Source organism: Rhea americana, unplaced genomic scaffold (genome assembly GCF_003343005.1).
Source record: "Rhea americana isolate MKP2758 unplaced genomic scaffold, rheAme1 scaffold_183, whole genome shotgun sequence".
In the NCBI taxonomy this organism is placed as follows: domain Eukaryota; kingdom Metazoa; phylum Chordata; class Aves; order Rheiformes; family Rheidae; genus Rhea; species Rhea americana.
The window spans coordinates 1,693,805-1,707,001 of NW_028185961.1; the positions used below are offsets into that span (position 1 = coordinate 1,693,805).

The 13,197-nt window shown below is 42.5% G+C and overlaps 1 protein-coding gene across 3 annotated transcripts in view; it reads left to right on the forward strand.

Annotated features, from left to right (window-relative positions):
• The window catches only part of MICU1 (mitochondrial calcium uptake 1), a 120,890-nt gene that overhangs the window by 36,420 nt on the left and 71,273 nt on the right, over positions 1-13,197 (forward strand). For all 3 annotated transcript variants that reach the window (XM_085302047.1, XM_085302049.1, XM_085302048.1), the window contains exons 4-5: positions 3,458-3,620; positions 11,712-11,755. In XM_085302047.1, coding sequence (XP_085158173.1) covers positions 3,458-3,620; positions 11,712-11,755 — 207 coding nt within the window. The remainder of the gene's footprint in view (positions 1-3,457; positions 3,621-11,711; positions 11,756-13,197) is intronic.

Sequence of the window (13,197 nt, forward strand, 5' to 3'; positions counted from 1 at the left end):
TCGGTTGATGAGATCATGTTAGCGAAATTGAGGTAATTGCGAGCTGAGCTGTGAGCAAAAGAGGAAAATATATTGCTGCGTTTGCTCATTGATTTATTGCAAAGTTTGAGGAAATGTGATCTAATCTGTGGTGAGGACAGCCTMCTGGATACTGAATAAATCTTTTTTTAAGGTTCTGCCCTTTAGGTCTAGGATTTTGAGTTATACAGGACTATCATTTCTCAACACTTTTTGGCATGTGTTTGTCCTTTGGTGTGTGTGATTGCCAATTGCTAGAACTTGAAAGACTGCAGAGAATAGAAACAAGCGTTTCTGCCTCCCACTGAACTTTGGGCAGATGCGTTGCTGCGTTATCACGTTCGTTTCAGAATCTGAACCTCAAATCATTTAACAGGCAACACCGGTTCCTTATACCTGAATGAGTTCAGAGAGGTGGATTTAAGCTTTCATGGAGTTGCTAGGCTAGTTTAGTTCTATTTTTGTCATACACAGCAAACCTTAACTATGATATTAATTTGACTTAAAAACGCTTCATTTCCCACTTTGTCTGCTACTCTGTGGCTTGATGCAAGATCAATTTGTCAGTTCTGCTGCTGCGCTCTTAAATCCTCTTTTTGCAAAGGCGTTTTACTATTTTTGTTRGAGGAATGGAAATCTGAAACTATTCTTAGACTTCTTACAAAACCACAGGCCGTGGGGACAGACCTCTGGTGTTTGCAGACTTACTGTGCATAGTAACTGTGCTGCCGGCAGAGGCAGGAGACACTGTTTTAGCCTGTGACTTTGTTAGGCTTCTGCGAGCTGTGTCATGTTGCTTTGGAAGCCAAATTGCCCCTCTCCGTTCTAGAACCGTGTATTCATAGCTGTATCGTCATAAGTGCCTGGCATAGACCCAAGGAAGCTTTTCCTTTTGCAGTGTGCTTGTGCAGAAGATTGGAGGTGGTAAACAACCTAGGAAAAGCCCACATGGTAAATGGATGCTTTGCTGCTTCTGCTGGGAATGACTGTCAAGGGCTTGAGGGTGCAGAGGGAGCCCAAAGAAGGGGTATTGGAAACTTGCTGTGTCCAAAGTCAAAGCAAAATGTAGACTGCTTAACATGAATCAAATAGGGGCCTGTGTTATGTCAAGCTCAAGGTAARGAAGAAATAGCAGTGAAGTTAGTGCTGCAGTGGGGAGGAGTCTCAGTGAAGCTGTCTGGACTCTGTACCTCCGGTTGAAGAGGACCAACTGCAATACCCATATTCCAGAAATGAGTAGAGGAAAAGCGCCAGACAGCAGCAGGTTCATCAGTAGCATCTTAGCAAGGTCTTAAATTGGAGATGGAGAGAAGATCAATCACGGGTGGCAAGTTGAATGGGATAAAATGCAATGTGGTTTTGCTGCCAGAAGTGTCAGGCTAATGTCTCTGGTGCAGTCACTGAGTGGTTGAGTAAAAGTGGTGCAACTTACCCTGGGCTGATGCAAAGTGTTTTGATAGTGCCCTGCAAGAAATCATTCCTCGAGCTTGAAAAATCAGGATAACTATACAAAGTCTCTGGCAGATGAGCATTTCAGCTAGGAAGGACCACTGAAGCAGGCTATTTTGAAAGGGGTGTTAGAGGGATGGAGAGAGTTACTAGTAGATGTGCTGCAGTGTCTGCTCTTGGTTCCAGTCCTGGCTTTGATACTCTGGTTGTACACAGCTCTTGCTTCAAGCAAAGAGCATTTAATTATGCTTTTGGCTGACAAAGTTGGATTTTTTATTTATTTATTTTTTTTTTTTTTGCTGTGAATGAGGACATACAGGAAAGAGTTAGAGGTAGGCTTACAATCACAAGTGAAAACATCACTTTGGCCTAATGAGTTACCACTAGTGTGGTGAATGCTTTAAATGAAGTCATGAGCAGTGCTGCAGCTGGGAAGAGCTGTGAAGGGGTATGTTGCCACTTACTGTTCATCAGCTAAGCTGCAGTAATTGTAATTTTGCAGTAAAATACCTGCCCTAGATCCAGTGCCTTTATCTTCAGAGGGCTGCCTGGACTGAAGCAATAGAAATCGGATGAAGTCTGGCTCTAAGGGCAGAGGCTGGTGACAGAAGTGACTAGCAGTGAAAATTGGCAGAGGGCTGAAGCGGAGAGGCAGCTGAATGTATTGGTTGCCCGAAGGACATCTGTGTTCCTGATGTGCTCAGYTGTGAAAAAGCTATGGCGATGCTCAGATGCATTGGGAAGAATGCTTCTAGTAACGACAATGCCGTATCAATGCCATTCCTTGCACCGGGGTGGCACTTTCTGCCGGATGTTACTTACCCAGGGGTTGCCAGCAGCAGAAGGCTAAAYGGCAGAAGCAGAAGGGCAGAGGAGAGGGGCTTGGCTTTCTTTAGTTATTCTACTGACCTACGTTTTGGGTGGGAACAAGCCTTTGGCTTGCGTTATCCTAGGAAAATGAAGACCTAGAGAGGTGGTTGTTTTTGATAAATATCAGGGTGGAAAAGTTGTTCAAATTAAAGCACAAGGCTGAAATAGGAACAAAGAGACAGATGATCTACAGATGCTTTGGCAGTATCCTTGATCTTGCCTGCTCCTCTCTCAGAAGTACTTTTTTATGTTAATGTGGCTCTTGGCCAGTAGTACTGAAGGTTTTGAGTACRTTATAGACTACTAAACATTGTGTGTGATAATGTAGAAATAAAAAYTAATGAGGAAAGACTTTTGCTCTAATACATAATGAAGTGTAGGTCTAATCTTGTGCCTTTTCCTTTTTTTGTGGCCTTATATTGTGATTTTGTTTTTTAAAGCTTTCTACTCTTTAGTGAACTCCAGCTTTCTGTTTTGGGGGAAATAGTTATAGGTGCAAAACAATCTCTGCTGGTAGAGCTAGCAAATGGCAAATTGTAGAAGAGGACTAAGTATAGAATACTGACAATTCTGTGAAAACGTGATAGAAAAGAGGAAAAAGTGAGACTGGGTGGACTGAGTGGCCAGCTGTGGCTCTAAGTAATTTTTTCCAAGGTTCAGCCCAAATGTCAAGTTCCTTTCTGGTTCTCCAAGGTAGCTTACTGCCTGCTAATTCATTTATTAGTCGTGACCCAGACCCTTCAACACTATGAAGTAGGTTTAAAAATGTYGAGGTTCCTTAGATTCACAGATTTGATGATGCCAATTTTTAGGACTTGTGTTTAAAGGGATTTTCATTTCTTTTCCCCTTTTCTGCTATAATGAAGAATAGCAACTTAACAGTAATAAAGAATCTTAGCGTTTGTTCTTAATCCCATGACATCAGGAGATGTTCCCAATTTTATAGGATTAATGTGACATTTGATGCTTCCAGTATTGCCTCTTAYGAGTATTGTGCTGCTGTTGCAGGTACGACTTGGTTGTAATATGGCAAAACCTTCACGGTCCTAGCTACAACTGCCAAGTTAGATGTGGAGGGAGAACCTCTAGATGTCTAATATTRGTTAAATTTTATTTACAGGTGATGGAATATGAAAACAGGATCAGAGCCTACTCCACACCAGACAAAATCTTCAGATACTTTGCAACTTTGAAAGTAATAAATGAGCATGGTGAATCGGAGGTTTTCATGACACCGCAGGATTTTGTGAGATCAATAACACCTAATGAAAAACAACCAGAAAGTAAGTGTGTGTGTGTGTGTGTGTGTGTGTAGTAAATGGAGAAAAAGATGCAACTAAGGGCAAAAACTGCAGTCTCTGCTTGCTTAGTTTTTTGCAAGCAAGTATAGTGCTGAGCACAGAAAGGGGCCTGCTAGCTGATTAGTGCCTGGGGCACTCTGGTGATGAAGATGGGTGGTGTTCTCAAGCCACACTTCATAGCAGCRTGATAATATGCAAAAAGGAGTGCCACAAGGCAGAGAGCCACTAACGCGACTGAGCTGGAGCCACACTCACCACTCCAACAGGAACCTGCAGCATGTCTAGGCTGGTTTGTAACCAGTTGACTCACAGCAGCACAGTGTGGCCAAATAGTGGCTGTATCTCATATCCCTAAGTGTTGGTTGCAGTACAGTCAGTGCTGACTTCTTGGGAGTTTTGCATCCAGGACTGTTAGGGCTATAAAGCACCCCTGGAAGCTATCTATTCTGTCTCCCGGCCCCCAAACCAAAATTAACAGTATGCCCAAATCTTCCCGCGGTGCAGTGAAATGCTATTTTATGTTAATAGACTTCTTTGATTACAAGCCCTTGAAAATATGCAAGAAAGCCCTCTCTTGCTTTGCTATTGCAAGATTACTTTTAAGTTGAAGTGTTTTAATAACTGTCACAAACATGTAGAAGGTGGATGCTTTGGCRAGGAATACCTTTGAAAGCGAGGGTTCCTGGCAGCCCTGTTTGCGTTGCTGGTTTGAGCTGTGATGCAGCTGGCTAGCCCAGGACTCGCCTCTCCAGCTGCTGCAAATTCCCTGAGGTTTGGGATGAAACACGGCAATTTTGGTACTTCTGCAGGGAGGCAGGCAGCAAACCGGAGAGCGATCGCTGACTTCTCTGGTCTGGAAACCTGTGTCCTGAATGTTTGCGAAGAGGTTGGTGGGAAGATTGTGTGTGTGTGTGTGCGCGCATGTGTGTTCTATTTGGGGTGAAATGTGGTGAAGTCACGTTTTGTACGCTTGCAATGTGTCTCAAAGTATGAAGCAGATTTCTGTCAAAATTCTCTTCAAGCTTTGAAGAACCTCAGCCCCCAAGTGTTACCTTTTTTGAGAGCGTGGTTTATGTATGAGCTGTGAAACTGTTTTGATCTATTTGACAGCTGCTAAATAAATATCATGTATACTTGTACTTACAAAACAACAATATGAAGTATATACGGAGGGGAGAGAAAACAATCCTGTCATTAATGTTAAAACATGCTTGTGAATCAAAATGAAGCTTTTTATCAAGTCCTGAAAATAGTTTGTTTTTTCTTTTTAARAATTACATGTTCTCAWCTTCAGTGCTGGGATATTTTGAGCAACAAACAGAAGACAATGGCTGTAGGTGCTGGAATTGTATGGTATTTTATCTTAAATATCTAAAGCACCTTGAGTTATTTTTCAGAAGCAGTAGCACTGGTTGAGTTGGAGTCTTCCTATGCAAGTTACTTTTTGTCAGCCTGCTTAAAAATAAAAATCATGTCCTATCATGAACTGTAAGATATCTGATTGTTCTACTACTTCTGTGCAATATATGTGCTTGGTACATTTAAAGTGCACATAGATAATATTTCGAGAAGTGTAAAGAAAATGAATACTTTAGAGATAAGTAAAGATGAATAATGCGTAATAGTGTGTCAGTGTTACAAGCCACTAACTTTTTAATGCAGCTATTATTATTCTGGCTAGATGAGCACCTGCAGTGGCCCTGAGAAGCCTGTGTGGCYGGACCTTTAAATACCTGCGAAGGCTGCAAGTCAGTGGCACAAYGCAGCCTGTGGGTGAGGAAGATAACAGGTACTCTCAAAGCGGCACTGCATGGAAATCTGGTCCTGGTTTCCCCTCAGCAGGCAAAGCAGCTAGTGCAGGCRTCCTTGTGTCTTGCCCAGATCAAGTCTCAAACCAGCAAACATTGCTAGCGTGGATTTGCTTAAAGTCRGCGTGGTAGACGTTGTTTCTTGGGAGTGCTATGGATCATGGCAGTCATGCTAAACGATTTTTAAAAACATAGCAAGTATTAGAAGAGTAAAACCGTTAAYACTGTAGTGAAGACATACCACCCATAACCTCATTCCCAAATGTTTTTAAAACTGGTAATGAAGGAGATATGGGTGAATTTAAAACCAGAACTTGCAGCATGACTAAGCCTGCTGGCTGGTTTATTTTTATATTTCACATTTGTTTAATTGTTTTTACTCACTGATGACAATCTGCGTCTGGACCCGTGTCCGGTCCGCTCTGCGGACGTTTGTAGGCGGTTGGCACCTGCTGTCCCTGCCCACGCCTCAAGCTTTGGTTATTTGCGCTCGGCAGGGGAATGCCGGGGCCGCTTTCCTGCAGCGTCACGACTCGGGTATGCGGTGGCGGAGGGTACGCCCTGCGCCCGGGCTGCCGCGTGCCTGGCCCGTGCGTCAGCCTCAGCCCAAACCTGCCTCGGAAACCACCTYGAGGCAGCGGTGTAACCCCGCTGTAGTCGTGCGAGCTAGATTGGGTAACGCTTAACTTGGCCATGACGAATTTCTTTCTGCAGTAGTGTCAACATAGAAGGTTTTAATGGGTAGWAATTGGGGGTAGGTTTGTGCTGCAAAGCTATTATAGGACTATTTGCATTCACAGGCTGTCCGCTGCTCCTCCATTTGTTTTGTTTAACTTGCAGGATTGTGGAAAGATCATCATGGGGTGCACCTGGGCTAATACTCTGGCTAGGTGGTAATATATATATATATTTTTTTTTTGTGTAAGTCCCCCAATTGTCTCCATTTGCTTCATGTTCCTGCAGGTCTCCTAAATGGTTTTGATGTGTGTGAGGAGACCTTCAAAAATCCTCTGAGGGGGACACATCAAAGGGACCTTAGAGCACTTACTGTGCCTGTGCAACTGGAAGTATTGCTGTATGGTATCTGGCTTACTTGGCCTAAAGCTAACCAGTTTGCAGAAAAAGACTGTGAAACCCAGCCAGGACCATTAGATACAGCATGTGGTTTCTGTACGTGACTGGTTCCTCTCTGAATGCCCAGCCTCTGAAAGCCAGAGGCTGCCGTGTCTTCCTGCAGTAGACTCTGAACGTAAATTCACTTGGTATGTAATTTGCACAATTGCAAAATGCTCCCATGTGGATATTTGAGGGGATATGTGATAGCTGTGATCCCATAACTGGAAGRCAGTCCTTAAAATTGTGAGGGCAGAGAGGGGAAAGGCGTTATACCCACTAGGTAGCTTAATTCCAGTTTTTCAGATGGTTGTTTTTCATGTGTGCACTTGGTGAGCAGTTGAACACAAGCTGGGTTCTGAATTACTACATTATGAGTAATGTTTGTTATTTTGAATTAGAGTTATAAAATATCAATGTGATCTTCTGTAGAACTAGCAGTCCTGAGCTGTGACAAGCAAATGCCAGCCCAGCCTCTGTGGGGAAGGAGAAGAACTCGCTGGATTTGTGCAAGTGGATTTGCGTAAATCCCTAAATTTACACAAAGCGTGCAGCTGGGGTATTTAGGACCCAGAGGGAAACCAGAAACACAGAATTTGCATTCCAGCTTGCTACTGACAGTCTTTTTTTTTTTTTTAACCTATGTAGAAAATTCTTCCTGTTGACAGAGGCTTATTTCTGTGTTCTTCCCCAAATACATCTGTTGGAGAGGTCTTCAGGGGAAGAACATAGTTTACTAGTGAGATGGGGAAGTAACTTGGTGATTAGCTCTCCAARTGGGGAGGATAGGTTAGGACCCCAAATGAGTTCATTGAGCTATCATTTGGTTGGAGAATACTTGCTGGAATTYGCTAGCAGCAACTTGGGAAGCAGCTCCTTAGCTGAAGCTGGAATCCAAGGGAAGTTTGAGAGGCATTTGGTATTTTGTATCAACTTTATTTTTCTTCTCACTTGTGACAGTGTCCGTTTCTAATTAAATACTGAAGCTGTTATGCAGAACAAATTGGAGCCTGTCCTGAAATTTTGAAATAGTAAGCCTAGTTATGATATGAGCTGGCTGACCTAAGAATGATAGTTAACTGTTCTGGTTTAAGTAGCCCTCTTGGAGGGAGACCCCTCTGAGACTGCACTGCAGGATTTCAAAGGCTCTGCCTGGGGGTTTCAGCTGAAGGCTACGTAAGGGCTACCAGCAAGAAAAGCGATACCGGTGGACTTACACTGCCTCTCACGAGTGCAAACCCTTGTTTCTGGCCTTCAGGGGAAGTGGGCAGTGAGGATGTGCAGTGATTCAGGGAACTCTTGTGCATTACAGTGGCTTTCATGAGGATGCAGAGCTSGCTGTAGTTCAGCAAACTCGGTTGTCTTAAGAGTTACTTCCCTGGGAGCTTGATGTATATATATATTTTTTTTCTTCCTCTTTTCCCCTTGAGGTAACCATTCGCATGCTTGAGTGCAAATGATAACCTGGGTTTCCATTCCTGCAGGAGCGTTTGCCTCCTGGGAGTCCTTTGCAAAACCTAGTGTGTGATTATTTTTTTTATTTGTTTCCTTTTTGTGTAATTTCTTCATTCCTAGGAGAAGGTTATCAGTGTTATATACAAGGTTGTTATACCTTGTTTAATAGCCTAGAAATTGAATGGTGAAGAGGAAGAGGTGCTTTCAGGTATGCACTTATGTACGTTTCTTTTGGTGATTGCATGAGGACTGCTGGTGTAGATGATGGGATGGCGCGCCTGATGTGCGTGTTGTAGAGGTAATAACTTGTCTGTTGGAGGAGGAGAAGACTTGAACTGAACAGTTCCTCAAAGGGCACAACTTCAACACAAGCCTGAGATTGTTATTTACTTAGAGATTAAATAGTTCTTCCTACCAGTTTGGAATCTGGATTACAGATTTGGACAGGCAGTTTCAATGCTGTATGCTCCTGTAATGCACTGCATGTGCTTAGCAGGCTCTCATTTAGTCTTGGTAATTAGTCCTTTAGCTCATCTGCTTGCRAGAAAGGAGTCTGTGTTGTGTATCAACCAGCTGGGGGCGGGGGGGAAAGGGAGATAATGCATAAACATTACGTAAATAATGTGAAAAATCTGACAAAGATATAACATCTGAAGAGAGTTGAAAAGGTTATTCCATCTCACTGGAAAACTATTGACAACCCAGAGGAAATCATTATATATTCTCATTGATCTCAACTCTTTCTCTCTCTCTCTCTCTTTTTTTTTGGCATAATGTAATCATCCTCTTGGAAATATTTAACAAAAAAAGTGTCTAAAAAACTGCCTTTATTTTTCAGGACAGTRTGAAGGGTTTAACAATATCCTGTGTAGTTATTAGCTAGCTCTGAGTGGATCTGTGGCATGTACACTTCCATTCATCAGTGGAATTACCTTTAGATTTTAAGTAGAGCTGAACAACAGTAGCAGCGAGGTGGTGGTTGCGTTGTTTTTTGTCCTCCCTTGCATGAGTATTTCCTTGTCTGTAGGACATCCTTTCTCCCCCAAAGCGAAGAGGGTAAACGCACCAAGTACGTCTCCTTCAACTGCYTCTTTTCCCTAGAGTAGCAGGCAGTGAGAATAAGTCATTTAGGTTTATTTTAAAACATTCTTATTTTTGCAGTGCTGTGAAAGTGCTTTCCCTTGAATTAAAAATTGAGGTCTCTTTTTAGTGTTTTCTGTGATGGAGCGGTGTCAATCTAATCTGAAACAACGCTTAACAACGGTGCCACGTCTTCCTGAGCTGCTCTGCGGCAGTGCTCCTGCCTTTTGCTCCCCTGTTCGTGCTTCAGGTGGTTTGAGGAAAAAACAGCAGTATTGAAAGTTAAGCTGTGAGACACAGCGGTCCCGTGGAGGTCTGCGAAGCTGCTCCGTTGCTCTATAGCTCCTGAAATCATTTCTGGTTTTCCTTGTAGTCTGTCTTGGAGGAAATCCTTTAATCTGATTCTGCGAGGATGTCAGCTCCTGCTTTGTCCTGAAGGGTGGARGAGTTCTTTTTACTCTAAAACCTGCCTGTTGGCTTGCATTCTTGGAGCTCTTCAGTGCTAGCCCAGCCACTGGCTATCTGTTCTGAGTCGAGTTCAGGTATGATGCACAGACGGTCCCGTGGTAGCCTTAACTCTGCATGCTCCCTTTCAATACCAAATRTATTATAAGTAGCCTTCGTTCCTTTACTTATTCCGATTCAATTGCCTTGCTGTTTTTTGCAGCGTTTCCATTTTGCTGGTTCTCATAACGGCAATTGTGTCCACGCAAGCGCTGAGTTCCTGTTGTAGAAGTCTTTGAGGAAAATCCTTTTGACTGACTGACTTAATGCAAAGAAAGAAAAACACAAGCATCAGGCAACAGTCCCTCTTCTTTGGTTCCTTTTGTCACCTTTTAATATTAAAAAGATTTGTCGAAAAATGCATAGTTAAGACCAGAAAAAAATAAACTCTGCTGGGAGAAGTACAATGAACTGACTAAAACTCTGTATGCCTAGAACATGTAAATGCTTTTCTTGGCTTAACTTTCACAGGTTTTGAATTAGTTTATTCTGTTGGGAGCTATTGTAAGGGAAATTTTGTCGATAGACTTAAACGGGCAGCTTAGTTAATGCATTAAGGAAGATGGGGTAACGATGTGCATAACTGGGAGAGAGGCTGAACATAAAGTGCTGATGTGAATCAGTATGCTTGTATTTGCAGTGTCTTAGCATGTGAAGTTGTGTTTCAGCACATGCCAATTCAACGACATGAAAAAATGCAGCAAAGGATGTGAGAACTTTGTGCTGCATTTTCATAATCGCTTCTCCCCTATCTGGGAGATAGGCATAAAGCAAGATTACGGATTTGCTTCTCTTCAAGTATGGTTGTGTTGAAGGGGTCTGATGTAACTTGGTATTTCTGAAACTTAAGGTAGTGATGGAAATGTTTCTGTAGTAACTGCTGTGGTTGTAAGCAAAATTTTCAGCTAATTATGCAATGCTCCAGGCTCRTAGGCCTGGCGGCTTCAGCATCTAGGATGACTGTTCAGATGCAGATACAAAAAAGCTATGGAAGTATGTCGTGGTCCATTGCTCTGTCCCTGGCAGGAATCCTCTCTGGTTACTTGGGTGTTTGGGGTTTTTCTTCTGCTCACATACGGTGGCATTTGAGGAAGAACGTGAAAACAGGTAGCTCCACACCTAAGTGAATGAGACTGACTTGAACCCCAGCTCAGAAGAAAWTTCTCCTATGTTCAAAACTGCTCGTCTTGCTGGCGTGTCTTCCTTTGGCCAATTCTATCGCTTTTTGGTAATCTGCTACTCTTGGCTCCTCTGCTGCTTTCTGGTCTCCCCCAGTCATACCCCTCTTCCCCTCTTTTCCCCACCTCGTGCGGAAAGCGCGAAGCTCCAGAGCGATCGGAAGAGCTCTGTTTGAGTTCTGCCTCATCTCCTTTCAGAAAGCACCTTTCTGGCTTTGTATTGCCAAGCACAAATAACTAGTCTTTCTGAATATTTCTGTCACCCTGCCTATCTGTCACCCTGCCTATCTGTGTGTTCATCAGCGTATGTGCAGCCTTCTGGATGTGGCTGGTGAGGCTGAGGGGTTTGTTCCTTAACTCTGCAAATGCAGGTGGGTTTTTTGGTATCTGGCTTTTTCCCTTAGAGATAGAAAGATCTTTTAAGAGAAGGCARGGAGGGAGATTTATTACCAAATTTTATCTCTTGTACCATCGCAAAACAATTTCTCTAGCTCAAGCATTCACGTTCTTACGAATGCTGCTGCGACTTTATAATTTGACTATTGCAAGCACACTTATATTAAAATATGAGCAAGCTTTTTGGATTTGTTTGGAGACTTACCAATTGATTTGGGGAGCAATTCTTCATTTTTCTGGCTGGGCAGGTGTTTCAGTCCCTCTGAGACATGCTAGGTATTATGCTGCTGTAGTCCCTGCTGGAAGGAAATTTCCGTGCCTCATGCTATGAGTTGTTTGCCTTTCATGATAAAATGCAGTGTATGAGATCAAAGCAGTTAATTTTTTTCCCCTCTCTCCTTGTAGTTTCTAGCAATGTTACTGTTCAGCTAATACATCTGACTTTCTAATCCCCACACAAGCTGAAGTCCCTGGAAATGYAACTTTTACGTTTTTAAAAGCTTTTTTTTTTTAACTATCTTTTTTTTTTCCTCTTTCAGACCTGGGCCTGGATCAGTTCATTGTGAAACGTTATGATGGAAAGGTGAGCATGTTTGACAATTGAGCATATATTATTCAATAGCCTTTGTAACCTAGAGTCCTTGAGTTATTTGCTGCGTATGTAGGTCTAAGTTAAATGAAGTAATCTCTTTGGCGCTTTCTTCAGTAGCGTTGCAGTGTTGCTCATGTCATGAGGGTGAATGAGAAAAATACTTTTTTTCAAGGAAGGTTTAATGTTGAGCATCAAAATACTATTTCTTTCYGTACTAGCAAGCGAGGGAATTCTATATTGTAATAGTAGTTCCTAGCTTTTTTTAATATGATTATAGGCGAGCCCTGTGACTTGTGCCTTTCAAGGGGAAACTTGCTTGACTTTTTCCTTTCCAGAATTGCTTCCAGATTCCTGAAGAAAGGAGATGCTCTTACGCTTAATTGCTTTCTGAGTTGTGTTTCTATCCCTTTCGAATGCCTTTACTTATTCCCCAGCTTTGAACTCTAGGTCCTTTCTACAGTGATACGAGACTGGGATGTCTGTGTCCCACYGTGTGTCGGTAATGAGCTGAGCAGTCTCTGACAACTTGGTTTGCYTGTGCAGCATCCTACTGTCCCACCCTTTACGCAAATCTGAGAGCAAATTAACCGCACCATAAAACMCATCGATGCAGTGGTGCGACGGCAGAAGTGGCCTTGACCCTGGGACTAACAGCTCATGTGCCCGTTAACTTCTTGATGCAGCTAACTGCAATTTAGTTGAATGCAGTATTATATCAATGTGGGCACAGAATGATGATCTAGCTGTTAGTAATATTTTCACCTCATTTGCATCAGAATTACCTGAAAATGCAAACTTCTCTCTTTGCGAAAGAAATTGTCTCCTCATCTGTTCGTCGCTGAATTATGGACCTGGTATACAGTGTTAGGCATTTCAAGAAAGTCTTGGAGTACAAGCTTGCATTTAAACCTGATAGAGTCAGTATGGGCAGAACATGTGCTTTTTCCTGGCTTGTTTTGCATTTTGTAGGRGAAGGTAGAGAAAGAAGGTGATCAAATATGAGGTCCCTGTCATCAGTGGTACAGAAATGTTCCAGTTACCAGGCAGCTGAGCAAAGTTTTGCTTGAGAACAGGCAATTGGAAGGTAGTATTTTGGCAGTTGTTTTTGATTCATAAAGCTATGAAACATTTTGTGATCACTTGTTTCCCCCATCCCCCCACCCCAGGTGTCTGCTTTTCATGATTTAAAAACAAATAAAAAGAGTACGTGTATTCTTTACAGTATGTCAGATGTTTCTCCTACTGGTTTATGACTGACTATTTTCCGTCAGCCCGCCTTCATCACTTCATTGTGTCAAGCTATCTCGCTCATCCCTTAGGCTTTACGTAAACAAGATTTTGTTTTTAGGGAAGAAATGCTGAATCCCCCACTACTTCTTCTTCTTTTTTTTTTCTTTTTTCTTTTTTTTTTTTTTTTTTTTTTTTTTTTTTTT